The 24,264-nt window shown below is 38.8% G+C and overlaps 1 protein-coding gene across 3 annotated transcripts in view; it reads left to right on the top strand.

The window, feature by feature from the left end:
* The window catches only part of MAP3K20 (mitogen-activated protein kinase kinase kinase 20), a 178,905-nt gene that overhangs the window by 68,938 nt on the left and 85,703 nt on the right, over positions 1-24,264 (top strand). For all 3 annotated transcript variants that reach the window (XM_059394178.1, XM_059394177.1, XM_059394179.1), the window contains exon 3: positions 14,843-14,930. In XM_059394178.1, coding sequence (XP_059250161.1) covers positions 14,843-14,930 — 88 coding nt within the window. The remainder of the gene's footprint in view (positions 1-14,842; positions 14,931-24,264) is intronic.

Below are 24,264 nucleotides of genomic sequence, written 5' to 3' on the forward strand. Positions count from 1 at the left end.
TGCTCTCTCTCTCACTCATTCTCCCTCAAATAAATAAAGAAAATCTTAAAAAAAAAAAAAAAAAAGATTCATGGATTGTTAGATGTGCTACTGTAGCTCAAAGCTACATTCCCCAGGCTTTTCTGACCTAGGAGGGAAACCATTATGCACTTTCCTCCCTCCTGCTTCCTGGGATGTGGATATATAATGGTTTGGAACCCCAGGAATTTTATTGTGACCATTAGGTAACCTTGAAGGCAAGCTAGGGCTAAAGACGGTGGAAGAGTATAGCTGTGGAGTAGCCATATTGGACTTCCTACAGCCTTCTTATTTTGAGACAATAGAAACTATTTTGTTTAAACTGCTGTTATTTTGGATCTTTTTCTTTCAGGAGAACTCAGTTGATTAGAAAGGAAAAGCTCAAAGGAATTAAGGGTAAGAGACCTCAGTGGATCAAATGAAGAGCAATTTTAATGGGAGTAAGGATAAGAGGTTGAGGTCAGAGAGGGGTTTCTATGTTTGAGATGGGTGAGTAAGAAAAGAGTCTAAGGGATCGTGACAGTTTGCTAAAGCAGTAGTTTCCTGGAGAAGAGAAAGTCTAGGAAATGTATTTGAATACACAGGTAACCAAGCAGTAACCCTTTAGTTAGACCAGTGTGTCTTTGAATTTTGATTTCATGGGCCACCAAGGATCTCTCTGTACACCAGGAATCTTAATGATTCGAATTTGAGATGCACATCAAAATATTATTTTATTGTATGGCTTTCATGTTGAAATGATTTAAAACATGTAGTAAAGATTCCAGTTGTGGGGTTAAAAAAATTAAAAATAGGAAAATGGGAGAGAGAGCAAATGTAAAAAAAACAAAATGGAAGCAGGAATGAAGTTAATATGATAAGAACACACCCATGAGTTTTTCTCTATTTTTAGAAGTAGGCAACAGATTTGGGGAGAAGCTTTCCAGCAGTCAGCTTGAAAAATGTAACATGATAGGTTGTTACAGTAATCACAGGAGGGAGCAGTGGGATAAAATCAAGTCAGTTCAGGAAAATTAGACATATTTCTTTTACTAAGACTATTTTACTTGAATTCTAACTTTATATCATTGAGTTACATAATAACATCGAAAGTTTTCTTTTAGGTGGGAGCAGAATATCAAGACAGGTTTTAGGAGAACCACCATAAATAAGTTTACAATGTACCCCGACATTGGGGGGTTGACAGCTCTACCGAATGCCAGTTATCTGACTATGTTTTCGGAATGACTGTTGTCTTTGCATAGACATAGGTAGATAACCAAAAGACTGAAAAATCAGACACGTCAAGAAAATTGGTAAGAATCAGAATGGTTAGGCTTAGGAGAAACTACCCTGGAAAGTAGACATTAGCCTTCAAGAGTTCTCTCTCGCTGTCTCCTACTGAGCACCAATACAGACTTGCATTTCAGTATGAGGATGAGTAAAAAGAAAGGTTGTTGTGGTTGCTGCTGATGATTATTAGTTATTGGAAGCTCTTTTCACTAAACCTTTATGGGAGAATGCTCTTTTGCCTTTAAGAGTGGAATTGCTTTAAGGTGGGGCTTGTCGTTGGGGGCAGTGAGAGAAAAGACTGGAAGACTTCAGATCCCTTCCATTCCTTAGTTTATGACTCCAGATTATTTTTACCATGATTTGTTAGGGTTTGGTACTTAAAAAAAAAAAAAAATCCGTAGTCTGGCAGGTGTCACCCACATACCTTTGTCATTCGGTATTGTTTGAGTATGCTGACAGAATCCAGAAATACTGAGATCATTAATTTAGCTGAAGAATCCAGGTATTCAAGATACTGTCTAAGTGTCATCTACAAGATATTAAAGGACTTTTCAGACTATTTTAAAATTAAATTTGCCTGAATTCTTCTAAATGATTTTGCAGATTTCCATAATAAATGTGGCAAACATTTCTCTTATGGGATGTAAATAATCAAACTCTGTTGCACTGTAGAGTAATATTATAAAGCACTTAGCTAATCAGATTGTGAGAGTCGCTCAAAATTCCTAACCATGTAATTTTTGCATAGAGAGAGGGTACTTCATGCTGTGCAATTAACTGGTTTTATTAGCTATAAATTTGGTTGTTGCTAGCTGGCCTGACAGGCTGGTGCCTGTGGAGAATTGGATCTTGGTTTTTGACTTGATACTGCACAGTCAAGTGTCAGGAAGGCATGGGAATTTGTAGTGGGGGCCGCCCCTGAGTCCCTAAGAGGAAGTCGATGAGGAATTGTTTCTCACACTTGTGTAACTACCTAAAGAGAGCTTCGGAATTTTCTAAGCCTGTTGTAATTTCTGGATGTTCTATAAACTAACATTCCATCCCATAATCAAATAAGGTTTATGCAGTAAAACGGGATGGTTTAGTGATTGTAAGCAGGACATCAGACTACCTACATTGAAAATCTGGCTTTGCCATTTATTGTGCCCTTGGGCAAGTTTTAAGATTTCTGTGTGCGGAGATGTCTTCCCCTGAGTAAGAGCAATAGTAGTAGATCCTAGGCTCAAGGTAGGCTGTGAGGGTTTGAAGTCTCAATCTATGTAATGTGCTTGGCCTGGCTCGTAGTAGGCACTCGCTAAATGGTAGTTGTTACTGTGGAGGGCTCTGCAGATTGGCATCTCTTTGTGAAAGGGCAGCTTCTAATAAAAAAAGGTTTAGATAAAAGGACTCATATTTTTATTGGGCTTTTTTTTTTTTTTTTGAGAGAGGGAAGCAGTACATAAAAAGAGGCAGAGGTAGGAAATCTAGACTCAAATTTTATTAGACTTCAACTCAGCTCCTAGAAAATGAACTTAACTCCAAGACCCAGATTTCTTTACTCTTGAACATGATAAAATAGCTAACTTACTTGTGAGGGTCCTATAAGACAAGTGTTTTGAAAATGTTAAAGTGCTATAATTAGGGAGAAACATGGAAATATTTTTATCTAAACATGGAAAGGCACATAGAGTAAAATAAATGAAGTTAATTAAAACAAGCAGATTATGGCAGTAGAATCCACTACTGGAAGAGATCTGAGTTTTCTCAGGAGCTTGACTTGAGTCTGAAGAATAGATTGATTATCAAGAAAGGGGAAAGCTGACAGAGAATGAAAGTAGCCTTGGTCAAACACCTGCCATTTACTGGGCACAGGGTAGGATTACTGCCCCCATCTTACAGATGAGGAGACTGAGGCCCAGACAGCTTAAATAACTTCCTCAGAGTCAGCACGTTTGTAAGCGGCAGAGACACCACTCATGCTCAGGTCTGTTTCACTGTAGAGGATGTCCTAACAGGCTACAGTCCGTTACCTCTGTTCAGTTTATCAAAGATTTATTGAGTATCCAATCTGTATAACGTACTATTAATAAGACATCAAGTTTTTTTTTTTAATTTTTATTTATTTGTGAGAGACAGAGCAAGTGAGGAAGAGAGCACAAGCAGGGGGAGCAGCAAGCAGAGGGAGAAGCAGACTCCCCGCCAAGCAGGGAGCCTGATGTGGGACAGGATCCCAGGACCCTGGGATCATGACCTGAGCCAAAGGCAGATACTTAACTGACTGAGCTACCCAGGCATCCCTAAGTCATCAGTTTTTTATAGAAATGGATAGAAATTTAAAGCATGAAGGAGTCTGAAAGATAATTCTGTCCAGTCGAGTCATTTTCTAGAAAGAGAACAAGGTCCACAGTGACCAGGAAGTTTTGGGGCCATCCATTTTGGAATTAGAATTTAAATTCCACCCCCCTGTCCCGTATTTGATTAAAATTATATTGCTGTTCAGTCTTTTAAAAGCCTAATCCTTCATTAGTTCATACTTCAAGGCTTATTCAAGGGCTTTCTTTGGGATGGGGGAGTGGAGACTGTATGTAATTTTAGCACCAAATGATCTCAGTGACCAAGTTACAGGAGTTGTTTTGTGAAAAGCAGTGTGCCTTTTTTTTTTTTTCTTTTTACCCCAGCTCATCAAATTAGGCAGGACTGTATGTAGACAGAAGAATGAAGAAGTGCACCATGCACAACTTTTGTCCCCCAAACGGAATGCAAGTTGTTTATAATGTGTTTGACTTTCTCATGCCATGACAGTGATACTCTCTTATGAACATGAAGAATGTTAGCCTTTCTGTGCTTTGGAACAATCTCTTAAAATCCCCATTCTTCAGTCTTCACTGTTCGTCTCATTCAGTTTTAGCTACCCTTCTGTCCTACCAGGTTAGCCTGCCCTGAGTCAGGGTTGTCCTTAACTAGAGAGCAGCCTGATTCCTGGAGGAGAGCCCAGGCTGCTGCCCCGAGCGGCTGCATGTGGAGTCTGCTGCAACCCACCAGGAAAGCCATTGAGCAACAGGCTTCCCGGCACTGGTGATGTCTGCAGTAAATCCCACGTGGCTCCTTCCTGGGTGTTGATGAGGAGTGAGCAAAATGATTGGCTTATTTTTTCTTCTTAGTATCTCTTGCCATTTTCCTTCTAAAGAAAAATCTTCATGATGTCAAACATCCTTAGGAATATGGGCTGTATAATATTACAGAGCCTGAATTCAGTTCATTTACCCTTCTTTATTTCCCTGAATACCTGAAGGACAGCATTTAAAAGAGAATCTACAGAACTGTGAGGGTTGCTGCTTGTCACATGACTTGTTATTGAATGGGTCTCATTAAACTTAAAGTGATTCGGGGAACATGACCTGTGTCTGACATTCTGGCAATTAAATATGGGATTGAAAATCATCCAAGCCTACCTTTATAAGTTGTTCTGGTGGCATAGAATTTTTAGGAGCAGAGGGGCTGGTTTTCCAGCTTGCCATACATAATACGAAAACAAGCTTTTATTTTAGGAAAATGTTCTTAACCATGATACTCTTGGGGTAAAAATGCAATTAATTAAACAGTACTTTGGGGACACCTGGGTGTCTCAGTCAGTTTAGTGTTCGACTCTTGATTTTGGCTCCAGTCATGATCTCGGGGTGGTGAGATCAAGCCCTGCATTGGGCTCTGTGATGATGAGTGTGGAGCATGGCTTGAGATTCTCCCTCTCCCTCTGCCCCTCCCTCTGCTTACTCTCAATAAATAGTATCTTTAAAAAAAAAAAAAAAACACACAGGGGTGCCTGGGTGGCTCAGTGGGTTAAAGCCTCTGCCTTTGGCTCAGGTCATGATCCCAGGGTTCTGGGATAGAGCCTCACATCGGGCTCTCTGCTCAGCAGGGAGCCTGCTTCCTCCTCTCTCCCTGCCTGCCTCTCTGCCTACTTGTGATCCCTCTGTCTGTCAAATGAATAACTAAAATCTTAAAAAACAAAACAAAACAAAAACCACAGTATTTTCTTGGCATTGACCCTGGTTTTTGTGGTATGGTGCATGTAAATCTTCTGATGACTGAAATAGCACTCTGGCTTGGTTATCTGTATCATCAGAGGCTGCAGCAGAAGGCCAGTTCTGAGAGAGCTAGGGGTTGACTTTAAGACTTGTAAATACTGTTGTAGGGCTTTTTAAATCAAGAATTTCCCTTTGTCCCCTACCTTCTGCTGCTAAGTACAATAGTTCTGAGCTCTGTGGTGATAAAGAGAAGAGGTATGCTATACCGAGACCAGTAGCCGTGTCTTTTCGAACAGTCCTGTTGATAAGAGACCTGGTTGAATTGCTGTGGACTTTTAGGATGACTGACCTGTGCTGGCTCCTTTAACAGAAAACTAAAGGCAGGGGGACTTATGAACAACAAACATTAGTTTTCAGAGTTGTGGAGGCTGGGGGGTCTGAGGTCCAGGCATTAGCAGCTTCTGTGTCTGGTACGAGCCTGCTTCCTGGTTCCTAGACGGCCGTCTCCTTGCCGTGTCCACAGCTAGTGGAAGGGGTGAGGGAACTCTGGGGTCTCTTTCTGTAAGGGCACCGTCTCATTCCTGAGGGCTCTACTCTTATAACCTGATCATCTCCCAAAGGGTCCCCCTTCAGATATCGTGACCCTGGGAGTTAGATTTCAGCATCTGAATTTTGGGGGGCATACAAACATCACTGTACAGCAGGGAGCATCTGCCTCGGGGTTCAGGGAGAACAGTAGGTATGAAAAGTGTGTGGACTTGACAAAAGGCTACCTTATCTTCAGAGGTGATTTTGGAAACAGAGTTGAGCCTTCTGCCCCAAGCACAGTCAGAACTCTATATAACTTTTGACTCCCCCAGACCTTAACTACTGATAGCCTACTGTTGACTGAAAGCCTTACAGATAATGTAAACAGTTGATTAACACATATTTTGTATGTTACATGGATTACATACCATATTCTTGTAATAAAGTAAGCTAGAGAAAAGAAAATGTTATTAGGAAAAATCATAAAGCAGAGAAAATACATTTAGAGTACTGTAATGTGTTTGTTTAAAAAATCCACATATAATTGGACCCACACAGTTCAAATCTGGTCAGCTTTATATGGTTAGACGTATCGGGTAGAAAATTGGAAATGGAACGTTGAAGATTCAGCAGGTTCTGCATTGTGAATCTGAAAGTGTGCAATGTCAAAGCAAGGGCATGCTTAGAGAATAGCAAAGCAGGAAAGGACTCTCAAGAAATTGTGCTCCTGTGATTGCCTTGGACTGCAGAGGCAAAGTTCAAGTCTTCATTCTGAAAGTTGAAATCAGCAATGAGCCAGTGAGCATACATTTCGGCTGGGGCTTCTACTGTGGTTATGTAATTGATTGACGGTCCTTCTTAGGAAATACCAGCCTTAGAAGCAACCCTTACGTGAAAGAACAGAATGCGTCCTGAAGCCAGTCTGCACCCTCTGGCATTTTACTCTTCTCACTTTGCTGTTCAGAGCAAACATTTACTAACATGGACTCTGTGTAGCAGTTATTTAAACAGACTAAATGTCATTATCATCAAATGCCATATGTTCATTCTGCGGATGAGATTGAGTGCTTCCTATGTATAAAGGATTTGACCTTTCTCCCTCATGCAGTATTGTACTAGGCATTTTACAAGATGAGCAGCGTAGGAAAGGCTTCTCTAAAGGGCAGCAAGCCGCAGAAGCAAATATAAGAAGGGAGACGAGATCATTTAATAAAACTGCAGATACTGAGTAGGTTGAAATCAATCTAGATGTCAGTTCGCAGCGCCCACATCTGTGGTCTTGTGGCCTCTCAGGACCTGTGGCCTTCTTCAAGAATAACTTAGGTGAACATGAATTTGCTCCAGACCCAGGTCAGGAGAAACTCACAGCTCAGAGCTTAACTTAACTAGTTTTTATATACCTAGGGTAGTTCTGGGAAGGTGAGGAAAGAGTGTTATTTCTTCCTGATCAAATCCAAGAGAAAAATCAGAATTTCCATGCAAATAAATATCTTTGTATTTATCTTTGTATTTTCCAGTCATATATATTGCATTCATGTATTGCTTTTTTTGATGAAAAAATTATATAGGTTTAGGGGCATCTGGGTGGCTTTGTCGGTTAAGCGCTGCCTTTGGCTTACATCATGATCTCAGGGTCTTGAGATGCAGCCCTGTGGGGCTTCCTGTTTCTCCCTCTCCCTCTGCTCCATTCCTCTGCTCGAGTATGCTCCTGCTCTCTCTCAAATAAATCTTGAAAAAAAATTATAAAAATCTATACGGTTTATTGTAGAGAATTTTAGAAATACATAAAAATTTAAAATCATTTATGATTCTTTCTGCTACCTAGAGATGACCATAATTAATACTTTGTCTTTTTTTTTTTTTTAAGATTTATTTATTTATTTGACAGGCAGAGATCACAAGTAGGCAGAAAGAGACGGGGAAGCAGGCTCCCCTCTGAGCACAGAGCCTGATGCGGGGCTCGATCCCAGGACCCTGAGACCATGACCTGAGCCGAAGGCAGAGACTTAACCCACTGAGCCACCCAGTCGCCTCTAATATTTTATTTTTTCTTAGCCTCTCTTACATATATAATTTCTTTTTTAAAAAAACATGGGATTGGGCACCTGGGTGGCTCAGTGGGTTAAGCTTCTGCCCTCGGTTTAGGTCATGGTCTCAGTGTTCTGGGATCAAACCCCACATCGGGCTTTCTGCTCAGCGGGGAGCCTGATTCCCCCTCTCTGTGCCTGCCTCTCTGTCTACTTGTGATATCTCTCTCTCTGTCAAGAAAATAAATGAAATCTTTAAAAAAACAAAAACATGGGGTCATCTCCTGTCTTCTTAAACTTTGAGAGAATATACTGATCTTGGATCATATTTGTATTTTGGAGACAGAGCTCTTTGGAGAAAGCCTTTGACCTTGGATGCACAATGTGAAAGACACTACTTCCTTTGAATGGTCGAATGAGCCACTTCTTTTTTTTATTATCATACTCTGATAGAATCAGAGAATCTTGGATTGGTCAGGACCTCAGAAATCAGGGTCCCTGGAATGTTTTAAATGTCATTTAAAGAGGGCAAGAAGGAGCAGTTGACACTTGTGGACAGTAGACGTGTACCTTGGATTTTATTATACCTACTGTCTTTGTTGTCAGTATCATATCACAGGCAGGAGGATACAATCCTGCTGTTACATGGAGGATAATAGCTGTTGACAGCTTGGGAGAAAAACCTGTTCCTAAGAGAAGATGTAAATAGAGCCTGCTAATGACATGGGTCTTCAGAGATGATTTCTTCTGCTAGTGTTGTCTGTAGATCAATAGAGTGCTGTCAGTATCTTTAGTTTCTTTCAAAAAGGAAGTAAACTCACTTTTTATTAACTGTTTATCACAGGGCACTTGAGTTGTCTCAGTGGGTTAAGTGTCCAACTCTTAATCTAAGCTCAGGTCTTGATCTCAGGGTCGGGAGTTCAAGCCCCATGTTGGGCTCCATGCTGGTCATGAAGCCTTCTTACAAAAATATACATATATATATTTATCAAAAAAATACATATAGAGGCTATGTCAATGGAATGTAGAAAGTTTAAAAGAAGCCATAGAAACAGAATCTTTAAGGATTTTATGGTAGCTCTCCAATAGGAAACATTTAAATTTGGGTTTAGGTTGAAAAACTTCTAGTTATATAATAAGTCATGGAGATGAAATATACAGCATGGTGACTACAGTTAATAATACTGTAGTATATAGCCGAAAGTTGCTAAGGCAGTAGGTCTTAAAAGTTCTCATCACAAGAAAAAAGAACTTGTCACTGTGTGTGGTGATGGATGTTAACGACTTACCGGGGTGATTAGTTTGCAGTATATATAAATACTGAATCATCATGTTTTACATCAGAAAATAATACAATGTTGTCAATTACATCTAAATGTTTTTCAAAAAGGCAATCTTGCCAAAATAGAAGATAAGTTTTGAATTGAAGGAAAGGGGTTGCTCTGAAGATACTAATTGATTTAAAATCTTCTTTTAAGACTGTTTAAGACCTTTAAGACTTTAAAGGAAACAGATTAAAACTTAAATTCCTTTAAATTTATTTAAATTATGATATTCCATTAAATTTCCTTTAATTTAAATTATAATATTTAACCTAATCTCTCTGATTCGTCTGTTTGGAATCTGTATGCTGGATGACTTCTGAAAACAACAAACTGATCTAACGGCTCATCAGTCCATATATACATGTAGAAAGGCCAGATAGAATAAAGCTAACAAAATACCTCCTCCCGCCTGGATCTGTTCGCTGAAATGCTTGTAAGCCTTCCCATAAAGGAAGAAGAAAAGGAGGAGGAAGGCAGGGGAGGGAGAGAGGAAGAAACCAGCCAAGCTGGAAACAGTAGGAGCAGTCACATACCTAACTGTAAACACAGTTTCTGTGTAGACATTTTTGTGCTCTGATAAAGACATCTTTGTGAATAGACTGTAGTTATCTCTCTTCTATATCAGATTGAGACTTTTTATGGAGAGTCCTTGAGCCAGAGTTAAAATTGTTGTTGTCTGCCATAGACTTTCCTTGCTTCCTTAAATCATGATCTGAAAAAGTACTTATTGACCCATGGATATTTAGACCTTGAGTTCTGTAACTTTGAGAGGATTATGTATGTATGTGTGTATGTATGTATGTATGTATGTATATAAATATATGTAGAGAGAATATGATCATCTCTACAGAAGTCTAGAATAGCATTTTTATTTTTTTGAGAGCTCTATTTTTAAAATGTTATTTAAATTCAATTAATTAACATGTAGTGTGTTATTAATTTGAGAGGTAGAGTTCAGTGATTCCTCATTGCATAGAACTCCCAGTGCTCATTACATCATGTGCCCTCCTTGATGCCCATCGCCCAGTCACCCCATCCCCCACCCCCTCTCCACCAGCAACCCCTTTTGCTTCCTGTGGATAAGGGTCTCTTCTGCTTTGTCTCCCTCTCTGATTTTGTCTTGTTTTATTTTTCTCTCCCTTTCTTCATGCTCCTCTGTTTTGTTTTTTAAATTTTAAATTCCACATGAGTGAAATCATATGATAATTGTCTTTCTCTGATTGACTTATTAGTACCCTCTAATTCCATCCATGTCATTGCAAATGGCAAGATTTCTTTTTTTGATGGCTGCATAGTATTCCATTGTGCTGTAGGTACAGCTAGTTAGATAGATAGATAGCCACACATCACATCTTTATCCATTCATCCATCAATGGGCATCTGGGCTCTTTCCATAGTTTGGCTGTTGTGGACATTGCTGCTGTGAACATTGGGGTGCATGTGTCCCTTCAGATTACTACATTTGTATGTTTGGGGTAAATACTCAGCAGTGAGTCATAGGGTAGCTCTAGTTTTAACTTTTTAAGGAACCTCCATATTGTTTTTCAGAGCAGCTACACCAGCTTGCATTCCCACCGGAAATGTAAGAGGGTTCCCCTTTCTCCACAGCCTTGCCAACATGTGTCATTTCCTGACTTATTAATCTTAGCCATTCTGATTGTATTTTTTTAAAGATTTTTTGTTATTTATTTGACAGACAGAGATCACAAGGAGGCAGAGAGGCGGGCAGGGATAGCGGAGGGGTGCGGTGGGGAGCAGTCTCCCCGCCTAGCAGAGAGCCCAATGTGGAACTCGATCCCAGGATCCTGGGACCATGACCTGAGCCGAAGGCAGAGGCTTTAACCCACTGAGCCACCCAGGTGCCCCTCTGACTGTACGTTTTAAACATTTTTTTTGGGTGGCAAAATATATATAGCATGAAAGTTGCCATTTTAACCATATTTAAGTGTACAGTTTGGTGGCATTAATTGCATTCACAGTGTTGGACAACCATCACTATGACCTATTTCCAAATTTTTTCATCACCCCAAACAAACTCTGCACATTAAGCGGCAGCTCCCCATTCCATCCTCCCCTAGCACTGGTGTAACCTCTAATCTGCATTCTTTATCTCTGAATTTGACAATTCAAGATATGTTATAAAAGAAGGGTCATGCAGTATTTGTCATTTTGTGCCTGGCTTATTCACTTAGCACAATGTTTTCAAGGTTCATCTGTATTATAACATGTATCAGAACTTAATCCCTTTTTATAGCTAAATTAATATTCCATTGTATTCATATATCACATTTTGTTTATCTGCCCATCAGTTGATAACACTCGGGTTGCTTCTACGTTTTGGTTATTGGGGATAATGCTGCAGTGGGCACTGGCCTACACGTCTCTGTTTGTGTTCCTAGAGTGGCGTTTTGCAAACTGAGAAATATATAGATTCTTTATATAGAAATATTAAGTTATCTGTATTCCTGATGTTGATTAAAATTATTATTTCAGTGTAACTTAAGTATATACAATATAAAATGAAGAACTACTTATGCTTTTTTTTTTTTTTAAGATTTTATTTTTAAGTAATCTCTATACCCAACATGGGACACAAACTCACAACCCCGAGATCAAGAGTCCCATGCTCTGGTGATTGAGCCAACCAGCCTCCCCGGAACTCCTTATGCTTATAGCTCCTGTAAAATCAAAACCAGATTTTCAGTTAAGTAAAAATAAAAGCATAAAGACAAAATAACTAAAATGAACAATTTTCATCAAATTACATTTACTGAAAATCACTTTTGTTGATATCAATAGTGTAAAAAGTTACTTTTTTCTTTTGGCACAACGGACCGGACCGTTATAGTTAGCCTTCATCACTAGTATGTTTCCTTATGTGAACTTTTTAAACCATTAATCCATTATTTTGATGGGCAGTCTGTTTGCTAGAGTATTCCAAAATATAAATCTGGAAAACAACAATTTAAAGAAAAGCTTTTTGTTACTGTAACAGTTGCATTAAGGAACTGTTGGCAAGCAGGTGCTTGTAAAGGCAAATCCACAGAACAGACCCACTTGCTGTCAGGTGCTGATTGCTACAGCATAGATTTTAGTGACTTGTGCAATCCCACAGTTACTTCTGTTGAAGCTTGCTAGAGTAGGTAACATCATGATATTACTTGATCTTCCTTTATTGGAAATACCACTTACTTATTTAGCCTCTCTCTGATTATTATAAGACCATTTCTACGGAACTAGTACAGCACTCTATAAAGTCTTATATTGTTTTTATGTTAAATCAAATTCTTAGTTTCTTAAATTAGAACTGAAAGTCTTACTCTGTGAAATTGTCTTTTACTTACAAGTTATACCACAAAAATTTAGTTTTTCATAACTGTAAAAAAATTTTAAATGAGCATAACAATGGGACACAAAATAATGGTTGTTATTTTAACATCTGCATATGTTTACCAGTACTTGAAAGATAAATTCTGTCTCTCCAAGGCATTACTTGGCAATATCTTAAATGTAAACATGAAAATTAGTTGGAACAATGAAAATCCCATGTGGTGCTGAATTATAAAATGGCCATCCGAAGATTTAGAAATTCTCTCTCTCTTTTTTTAAGTTCTACACCCAACGTAGGCTCGAAATTACAACCTGATATCAAGTGTAACATGCTCTATTGACTGAGCCAGCGATTTTTAATGGTCACAGAATTTAGATACCCCAAAGAATTCACCAGAACATAGCATGGGATAACATTCCCCTGTTTTGATAAACACTGGTCCAAACATTAGAGCTTGATTTGCATTAAATTCTAATGCTTTACTGACAAGGAGTTGAGTCGTGTTAAAAATAGGGGGGCTTTGTTTTCCAAATTTCACATCATATGAACTTTTTTTTTTTTAATTTTATTGTTAGAGGGACGGGGAGAGAGAGAGAGCACAAGAGGGGTGAGAGGCAGAGGGAGAAGCAGACTCCTCGCCAAACAGGGAACCCTACTCGGGACTCGATCCCAGGACCCCAGGATCATGACCCAAGCTGAAGGCAGATATATGCTTCACCGACTGAGCCACCCAGGTGGCCCTCACGCGAACTCTGTCTTAAGAATAAAGTTCATTTATTATTTCTTAATAAGAATAGACTTGCCATGGGGCGCCTGGGTGGCTCAGTGGGTTAAGCCTCTACCTTTGGCTCAGGTCATGATCCCAGGGGCCTGGGATCGAGTCCCGCATAGGGCTCTCTGCTCAGCAGGGAGCCTGCTTCTCATCTCTCTCTCTCTCTGTCTGTCTCTCTGCCTATTTGTGATCTCTCTCTCTGTCAAATAAATAAATAAAATCTTTAAAAAAAAAAAAAAAGAATAGACTTGCCATATGGATGAATAATTGTCTTGCTCAATTAATGTATTTTCTTTCTGCTTGGAAAGCTAAACTATGGGAAAAAGGTTGTTTGAGGAACACAAAACCTCTGCACACAGTAGGCACTCAGAGAGTGTGAGAGGGGTGTTTTGATCGCTCCCTTCAGCACCTATGTCATTAAAAGGAAAACATTGGCAAAGAAACCTTGGATAAATATCTCATCCAGTCAATAATTTGCCTTTCTCTTAATTCCATATTGACCCCATGCCAACACTTAAACTTCTGTTTTGTACCTAGTTGTACCACCTTAAAAACAAGTTTGGAGTGTTTTAAAGAAATCTCAATTCTTATCCTGTGACAAAAAATTTGTAACAAATAATACTGATTTACATTGTCACCTTTCTAACAAAGCCCTGTTCATTCTTCTTTAATTGCTTACCTGGAACGGGGAATTATTAACCTCCTATTTACTTCCGGCCAATAACATGCTTTTCATTTAAAAATATTGAATTTTTTTGTACCTAAGTGATTTTGTATCTAATTGTATTTATAATTCTTGATTCATCTGTATTTTGTCTCCATAAAGGTAATAAGTACATGTGATTTAGTTAACTTAGAGAATGCCCTTCTTATAGACATTAGCAGATATACATTGCAGTATCTCTGTTTTTTCATTTAAAAAATTAAATTTATTATTTTTTTATGATGTCACTCTGCAGTAGAGTATTCTGGTATTTAATTCATTTCAGATGTAAAGTAGGACTTCCCTACTTGCCAGGTCACCACTGAAGGTCAGGAACCCACCCTTACATCCTTTTCAGGACTTTGCTCTATATAGTATAAGAGCAAAAATATGTTTTGAATAATTAGATAAATAATATCAATGGGTATTACCTGAACCTGTTTTAGCAATAGTTCAGAAATCCTCCGTTAATTTGGTGACGACTCTTCATCCAACCAGTAGAAGTTCGGTCTCCTACAAGAGACAGGATGCAGAATGTAAAAACACATTCATCTGTTAGGAAGAGCGCTTTTCTTTAAACAGATAGGACCTCTCACCTTGCCACCACCCTCTTCACTACCTGTCATGCTGGCTTGCCCGGACGCACCCCTGCTTCTGCCCCTTCAACCCCATTTCTTACATGTAGGAAAGTTTCAATCGAAATTCTCAAACTTTTAAGAAGGCTGCGAAACACAGAGTTCTATCAGCAGTACATACTTGTTGAGCACGTATCTATCTTCGTAAATGTATGTAAAAGGAAATTGAATGGGCAACCTATTTTAGGAGACTTTCATCTGTAACTTTGTATTTGATTTTCGTGCAGGCAGAAATACTCAGTGTCCTCAGTCACAGAAACATCATCCAGTTTTATGGAGTAATTCTCGAACCTCCCAACTATGGGATCGTCACAGGTAGGCACGCATCATTTGACTTCTTTCTTTCCCCAGTTACCTAGCTTTTGATTCCTTAATATGCTAAAACGCTTAATATGAGGTTCAGTCATGAATTGTGCGCTACTGTCAGATGTCACTTTTGTTGCTATAAAGCATTAATAAAACTGATTATATCAATATAATTAAGAATGGTGCTTCCACTTCTACCCATGTTTAATTGTGCTAATTATATCTGCGTAAATGCTATTTAAATGCACTCGCAGCTGCAATACCAATATTTAAAGGTGCCGTTTAACTAAAATTTCATTTAATTAGCTGAAATGAGCGATGTTTTTTGTAACTCTGTGACCTTTTACAAATTAAGATTTCTTGAGCTGTTCGTGTTGTAATTCTTTGCAAGGTATTTTAATCCCATTAGAGCGTTCTTTCTTCAAGGTCTCTGACGTGAGAACAGTATTTTTCAAGTTTGGTCATCTGGGTTGGTAATGACCTTGATCTAAATTACCACATTTGGAACAGCGGTTTTATAACTGATGGGAATACCCTTTCCAAAGAGGAGCACACAGAAAATTTTGCCATATAAAAATAAAGACAGACACATCTTTTTAATACTTTGTACTCGTATTTATACAATCCAATGAGCAGCTTTAGGTTCATAATAAGTATCACGTTCAATTCATAGTAAGTAACTTTGGTCAGGTTCTTTAGTCTGGCTGTTCTTTGATTAAAGCAAAACCAACCAGAAAACCTTCAAAGATTAACCCCCTCTTCTTCTGCTGTCGTGTTAACTACTTGGATTGTCTTTACAGAGAATAACAACAAAACGTCGTCCATAAAGAGCTGTGAGTTAGGTACTCTTTATAAATGATCTCTTCTGATACTTACAATGACTCCATGAGATAGGTAAAATAATTTCTATGAATAATTTTTATAAATAAGAAACTAAAACTCTAACTTAAGGACCTTTCCCAAGGTCATCCAGCTAGCGGTTGAACCGTTGGTAAAAATTTCTCAGGTTGATCTTACACAGAAGCTTCTTGTCTTGTCTAGTTTTAGACGGGGCTAGTTTTAGAAGGCTGGGTACACTGGTTCTTACCCGCCTAGGGACATGGTTGCTGTTACTTCCACCTTCGAGCAGCGAGCAGTTTAACATGTTTTTACTCTGATAAACAGCATTTTTACCTAAATTCTTAAGTGGAGGGAATTTTATCCCCATTTAGCTATGTTTAGATCTATGCCTTAAAACGGGGTAATGCGGCAGCTTTCAGTCTCGAGCCTGTATATTTCCCGTTAACCTGGATATCTAAGAATGGGTTATATTATTAGTGTGTAAACCACATTAAATCTTTTAAGTCATATTTCTGATTTAAAATTTAATTCTGTCCCTGACCCACTTGCCATATTGCTTCGCCTTTCCTAGTCCATTGTATTTACTTTTAACTAGTTAGGTTTACCTTAAAAATCTGAATCCAGTTTTCTTTCTTTTTCTTTTAAGATTTTATTTATTTATTAGAGAGCACCAGTAGGGGGAGGAGCAGAGAGAGAGGGAGGGAGAAGCAGACTCTCCCCTGAGCTGGGAGCCCGGAAAAGGGGTCTCAATCTGAGGACCCTGAGATCACGACCTGAGTCCAAGGCAGACGCTTAATGGACTGAGCCCCCCGCCCAGGCGCCCCTGAATTGAGTTTTCTGATCCTTGTTTGTGGCTTAAGTTACTATTTAGTAGATGAAAGTGTGGTGCTCCAAAGAGATTAGAAACTGGGGTTCTGGTCTTGTACTTTTAGCCTAAATTAAACCCTTTGAGTGAAAGACTTTAGCTTTAATGAACTCCGTGGACTATTCAGGAAGTCTTGTAGTTTCTAGAGGTAAGGCTGAGGAGTAGAAAAAGGAACTGAAGTCATGGTATGAATTCCTTTTTCCAAGAGTTTTTTCTGAGTCCCGGGAGGTTGTGAGGGACACTCACTGTTAGCCAGCATACTCAACCCAGTTCTTCTTATTCTAAAGATGAAGAAAGCATCCAAGGACTTGGGTGAGAAAGTTTGATTTCACTTAGTTATTTTATGGACTAGCCAGTCCTTTGTTTCATGCATCTTTACCTTCCCCAAATCTTTGGTTATAATTGATTAGTTCTTTTTAGATCTACAACTGTTTCCCTATAGAGCCAAGAATAAGCAACTGTTAACATTAAACATTTCTTTTTTTCTTTTTTTTAAGATTTTATTTATTTATTTGACAGAGATCACAAGTAGGCAGAGAGGCAGGCAGAGGGGGAGAGGGGAAGCACGCTCTCTGCTGAGCAGAGAGCCCAATGGGGGGCTTGATCCTGGGGCTCAATCCCAGGACCCTGAGACCATGATCTGAGCCCAAGGCAGAGGCTTAACCCACTGAGCCACCCAGATGCCCCAACATTAAACATTTCTTTAAAACCACACAAGTTTCACAATTGTCAGGAAATAGTAAATTATTTATTCATAGCTCTCTTATTGACCTGTGAGGTTGATTATTAAAGATACTTCTTAGCCAAGTTTTGGTGTTTTAAAATGTATTATTTTGATAAGGTTAATTTTGTTTCTGGAGATAATAATTTTAATTGTATGTTTACAAGTATCTACCAAAGAAATATCTGAGCTTTTCAGACCACTTCCTGCAGCTTAAAGATCCAGCCATGTTCTGGGCATACATGCAAACTGAGCCTAGTCTGGGAGCTCACATGGGCTCAGGATGACAGCACTTCTTCTGCCTCTTGAAATGGACACAAATAGGTCTAATATGGGGATGTTAAGGGAGAAAAGAGAGACAAACAGGCAGAGAGACCTTGATCACTCAGCTTAGCCAGCTCCCCCTCTTTTGAACTCTGTCATCTTCCTCAGATTTGGGGGTTCTGTGAGGGGCAACTTGAATGACTTGAATCCATTCCACTTGAGTTTGTTCCTAGGAAAGGTTGTTGCAGGAAGAAGCTATTGGTGCTCAGATGGGGGACTTGGAGGAAAATTTATCAATCAGAATAGAATGTCCCTGGGAATTGGGAGATGTGTCTTGTCCTGATTCTGCCAAAGCTGTATAGATGGGTCTGATGATCTGTGTCTTCATTTTCTCCTATGTGAATGAAGTGACAAGAGTAGATGATTCCAGGGTGGGAATGTGTATGTGTGTGTGCGCCCCTGTGTGCGCATGTGTGCCAAAACTTTCCATCACAGACTTAGAAAACCTGCTTATAGGGGAACCTAGGGAGGAGTCCAAGAGGGAGCTGCCACTTGGTTTCCCTTGGAGGGGAAGTGAGCATCTTTCCCCTAGATCTACAAAGAAATGGAGTGACCAGAACCTCAGACTCCAAAGTCAAAAGAAACAATTCAATAATGGATCAAGTTTTCTTTCGTCTTTGGAAACCTCTTAATTCTGTACTACTCCCATTCTTTTATCTTTTTTTTCTTTTTCTTTTTTTTTTTTTAACAAGTATTTTCACAGATACTTGATGGCTGGGAGTGTAATGGTAATTACTCCTGGGAGGGAAGGTGCTATACACTGGGTCACATGGTTCTTTTGGAGTCAGTTTGGAGAGGAATACTGCAGAAAGTACCTGGAGGCAGACTGGGTCCCAGGACTCCAGAGGAAGGTGGCTGAAGGTCTCATGACCTGGGAAATTACATCTTTGTGCTCTACGGCTGCTGTCACCTCTTAAATTTGTTACTAATTCCACATGACCTCTTACCACTACTCTCAGAAAGGATACTAGTTCTATGCGATTCTTTGACAGACCTAAATCCTCATTAAAACTCAAGCATGGAGGGGCCCCTGGGTGGCTCAGTGGGTTAAACCTCTGCCTTTGGCTTGGGTCATGATCCCAGGGTCCTGGGATCGAGCCCCACATCGGGCTCTCTGCTTGGCGGAGAGCCTGCTTCTCCTTCTCTCTCTGCCTGCTGCTCTGTCTACTTGTGATCTCTCTTTCTCTCTCTCTGTCAAATAAATAAATAAAATCTTAAAAAAAAAAACCTCAAGCATGGAGAACATTAATTTTTAAGCGCCTGATTTCATTTCCTTGAACTCAGTTTTGATGTATTTCAGTCACAGACACATCTAATTTGCATGTTTTGATGTTGTGTTGATCTTATTAGCCAATTAGAAATAAGTGTCACGTTTTGTTAAAACAAATTCCAGATATTTACTTAAATTCATTTGTACTATTAGTTATAATCCAAATTAAGTTTACTTGGTAATATTATAAAGAGATTTTTGTGATAATGCGTTTGTTTCAATAAGATTGTGACTATATGTTTACATTTTTCTTTTTTCTTTTCTTTTTTAATGTTTACATTTTTCTTTTTTTTTTTTAAAGATTTTATTTAGTTATTTGACAGAGGGAGATCACAAGTAGACAGAGAGGCAGGCAGAGAGAGAGAGAGGGAAGCAGGCTCCCTGCTGAGCAGAGAGCCCGATGTGGGACTCGATCCCAGGACCCTGAGATCATGACCTGAGCTGAAGGCAGGGGCTTAACCCACTGAGCCACCCAGGCGTCCCTAATGTTTACATTTTTCAAAGCCAGCTATGGTTGCCATAAAACTAAAAAGGAAAAATTAACTTAGAAATCAAAAGGAAATGTTTCCTTAATATGATTCTTAATGACCCTTTTTAAAATGAATTAAAACAAACGTTTTATTCTAAAGTCCAATAAACTGTTCTAGGGGGAAGTGAAGTGGTTTTTAAAGCATGTATCATGTGTGCATAAGGTGGGTCCTTAATTTGCCATGAGAAGACAAAAAGGATGAAATAATTATATGCCTTTTTAAAATGGTTTACCTACCAACATATTTAAAGATCATGTTTTACATGAAATAGTATACTCGTACTGCCTTTCTGGTACCCTCACATTCGTGAAGCAATTTCGTTTCATAATGTATCTTCAACATCCATGTTTTTTTCATTATCTGAACCCATTTTTAAATTATCTTAACATGGTTTTCAAAGTACATCTTCAATGGGAAAACACCACACTGTGTGTCTCCTCCACTCTCAGTACTGTACTTCATTCACTTCAGGCACTTCTGGTCACCAGGTGTGTGATAGTTTTCCCACACCAAGTGAGTCTGTGAGACCATCTGGGTGCTCTGCAGTTTATTTCACTTCTAACATGATCTACCTGGAGATAGAGTCAGATACCACAGGTTAGGGTTCAGTCCTGCAAGAGTTCCCCTCCCCTCAGCAGATGCCAGTTTCAAGTTCAGGTTGTCACCCATACTTGTGACTACTGGCTATAAATAGGAGGTTCCCACATGCTGTCTTTGGAGGATGCCCATAGAACTCCAGGAAACAGCTTACTTACTAGATTACTGGCTTATTGCAAAGGATATATGAAAAGTTATCAGATGAAGAGATACATAGGATGAAGTCCAGAAGAGTCCTGAGCACAGGGTTTTCTGTTCCTTTGGAGTTTGGGGTGCGCCCTCCCAGCATGTGGATGTTCTTCTCCACCAATCTTGAAGTTCTCTGAATCCCATCCTTTTGGATTTTTGTATTTCTTGTTACATAGACATGGTTGATTAAGCACTGGCAGTTGGTGATTTTCAACTCCAGCCCTCTCCCCTCCCCAGAGGGAATTCTAGTTGGTTCTCCTGTAGAATAGCTCCCATCCTAAGAGGCTTTCCAAAAGGCACTTCATTAACATAAACTCAAATGTGGTTGAAAGGGGCTTTATGAATAACATGACACTCCTTTCACCTTGATGGCTCTGGAGCTAATGGGGGAAGCAAGGACAGTGACCAAATACTATAACAGAAGATGCTCCCATTACTCTTACTGCTTAGAAAATTCCACAGGTTTTAAGAGCTTTGTTTCAGAAACAAGAAGAAGACAGATAAATATTTCATAATATAAATCCCAGGGTCACAAAATCCACTTCACTGTAGTCTAAGATGTTCAAAATACAGTAGTTTAGATTTCTGTGTGTGCTATCTGGATACTCATCCCAAGCTTGAAGTATCCAATGGCGTAACATCAGGTTGGTGGATATTTTAGTCCCACAGGGCATATTTATAACCATAACTGTATTGCTTTTTTAAGTGATTTTTTAAAAAAGATTTTATTTATTTATTTGACAGAGGGAGAGAGAGACAGTGAGAGCAGGAACGCAAGCAGGAGTGGGAAAGGGGGAAGCAGGTTTCCCGCTGAGCAGGGAACCCATGCAGGGCTGGAACCCAGGACTCTGGGATCTCCTCCACTCCCAGTACTGTACTTGTCAGGTCAGGGATCATGAACTGAGCCGATGGCAGATGCTTAAGGACTGAACCACTCATGTTTTCAGTAATGGAGAGTTTGTAGGTCCAGAAGTGATTAGTCTGTGTTAAATTTTGTTTTGTTGCCTTTTTTTTTTTTTTTTTTTTTTTTTTTGGTTTCTCACTCATAGGGATAACTCGGTTAGCCTTTAAAATTTACCTTTGATTAAGGTAATCTCAGGCTCAGATATTTTTCGCCAAATATGTTTTGATGTACAAAATAAATTGAGAGAGTACCCTATGAGAGATTTTAGAATTTATCTTAGTAAAAGGTGACTCCCTCTTTTCTGAGGATTAATTTTTTTTGGTGGTGGAGGTGAACATTACTTTGTATTTGGCATCTATAGTAACTCTTAAAGGTGCTGAATCTTCTACTAAATGCTATTTTAGTAACCAAAAACTATTCAAATACTGTATCACCAAGGATATTTTTATTTATAGAAGGCAGTTTACTTGTCTAGATTATGTGGTAATATAGATTTCTAAGGTCACCATTGTTACATTCGACCAGACTATTTCATAGTAAAACTTAAAGCTCTTTGCCTTTCCTTTGTTCATCTAAGATTATCATTGTAATTTTACGCTATTTGGTAGCTATTAATAACTTTGGTGTAAAAGTAAAAATTATACAAAAATAAAAAAGTGAATCAAACAATAGAGACTCTCATCAAGCAAATAGAATTTTTAAGAAATAGGACCCCATGGAAATTCTGGAGTAGAAAAGGAAATAATTTTTAAAAAATTTTTTAAAAAAAATTCTCTAGGGCACCTGAGTGGCTCATTTGGTTCAACATGAGGCTCCAAGCTCCATGGGGAGTGCTTCTCCCTCTGACCTTCTACCCTCTCATGCTCTCTCCCACTCTTTCTCTCAAATAAATAAGATCTTTAAAAAAAAAAAAAAAGTTCTCTAGAGTGACTTAACAGCAGATTTGAGACAGCAAGGAGAAAAAAATCAGTGAACTTAAAATTGGGCCAATAGAAATTATCAAGTCTGAAAAAGAGGAAAAATCTTGAGGAAAGAGAAACAGAACCTTAAAGACCTATGGATGACATCAAGTGTACCAATTCTTGTGTAGTAGCAGAGAGAGAAGAGGAGTAGAAAAATAGAAAATAGAAAAATAGATAAAGTAAAAAATAGAAAATGGAAAAAATAGGGAAGTATTTGAAGAAATAAAGGCCAAAAAAACTTCCTGAATTTGATAAAATGCATTTATCTACATACTGGAGAAGCTTGATGAACTCTAAGTAGGATAGATTGAAAAGAACCCACACCTAGACACATCATAGTCAAACCGTGTTTTTGTTTTTAAAGATTTTATTTATTTATTTGACAGAGAGAGAGAGAGAGAGATTACAAGTAGGCAGAGAGAGATGGTGAAGCAGGCTCCCCGCTGCGCAGAGAGCACAATGTTGGGGCTCGATCCCAGGACTCTGAGATCCTGACCCAAATCCAAGACAGAAGCTTAACCTACTGAACCACCCAGCCACCCTCAAACTGTGTTGTTAAAGACAAAGTGAAAATCTTGTAAATAGCAAATAAAAACAATTTCTCACCTATAAAGGAACAATATGATTAATGGCTAACTTCTTATCTATAACAAGGAGGGCCAAAAGCAGTAGACATTTAAAATGCTGAAAGAAGAAAACTATATCCAGCAAAAATTATCCTTTAAAAATGAAGACAAAGCAAAGATGTGCTTGAATAAAGGATGAGAGAATTTGTTGCTATTAGTTCTGACTTACAAGAAATACTAAAGGCAGTTGATTCTTTAGGCAGAAAGAAAACGACAGCAGATAATAATTTAAGGAAAAATAAAGGGTACTGGAATGATAAATATGTGGGTCAATATAAAATACTCCGTATGTATATTTGTTCTTATTTCTTCTCTTAACATTGCTAAAAACATAAGATTGTATAAAGCAATAATTAGAACACTGTTTTGCTTACTTAAAAAATGTAGATGGGGCACCTGGGGGGGTTAGTCATGATCTCAGGGGCCTGAGATTGGGCCCTGCATTGGGCCCTACATTATGCTCTGCACTCAGCATGGAGTCTGCTTGTCCCCCTCACTCTCCTCCTCCTCTCTCTCTCTAATAAATAATTTTAAATAGATTTTATTTATTTATTTGACAGAGAGAGACACAGTGAGAGAGGGAATACTAGTGGGGGAGTAGGAGAGGGAGAAGCAGGCTTTCCGAGGAGCAGGGAGCCTGACGTGGTGCTCGATCCCAGAACCCTGGGATCATGACCTGAGCCAAAGGCAGACATTTAACGACTAAGACACCCAGGAGCCCTTCAAATAAATAAATTTTTAACAAATGTAGGTATATTTTACAGTAATAGCATAAAAATGGGGGAGGGAATGGAGCTGTATCATTTTCTGTATTTTACTAGAATTAAGTTAGTGTTAAGCTGAAGTAGATCATACTAAATTAAGATGCATTTTGTATTCCCTTTAGCCATCACAAAGAACGTCCACTCAAGAAATACAGAAAAAAATTGACTGAGGAATTAAAATGATAAATAAAAGATATTAACATAGAGGGCAGTAAAAAAAGGAAGAGATGAGTGAGAAGGACAGGATACATATAAAAAACAATATCCAAAATCAAATCCAACCATATCAATAATTACATTAAATGTGAATGGTCTAAACTTCCCAGCTAAAAGACAGTGATTGATACAATGGATAAAAAAGCAAGCTCCAACTGTGTGTTGTGTACAAGAGACCCACTTTAGATTCAGAGACACAGGTTGAAAGTAAGCAGATGGAAAAAGACCTACCATGGAAACAATAACAATGAGAGGAATTGGAGTAACTGTATTTATTTCAGACAAAATAGGCTTAAGAGAAAAAATATTATTAGAGATGAAAAAGGTCATTTCATAAATGATAAAAAGACCAGTACGGGGGCACCTGGGTGGCTCAGTGGATTAAAGCCTCTGCCTTCGGCTCAGGTCATGATCCCAGAGTCCTGGGATCAAGCCCCGAATTGGACTCTCTGTTCCTCGGGGAGCCTGCTTCCTCCTCTCTCTCTGCCTGCTTCTCTGCCTACTTGTGATCTCTGTCTGTCAAATAAACAAATAA

Source organism: Mustela nigripes, chromosome 3 (genome assembly GCF_022355385.1).
Source record: "Mustela nigripes isolate SB6536 chromosome 3, MUSNIG.SB6536, whole genome shotgun sequence".
NCBI classification, from domain to species: domain Eukaryota; kingdom Metazoa; phylum Chordata; class Mammalia; order Carnivora; family Mustelidae; genus Mustela; species Mustela nigripes.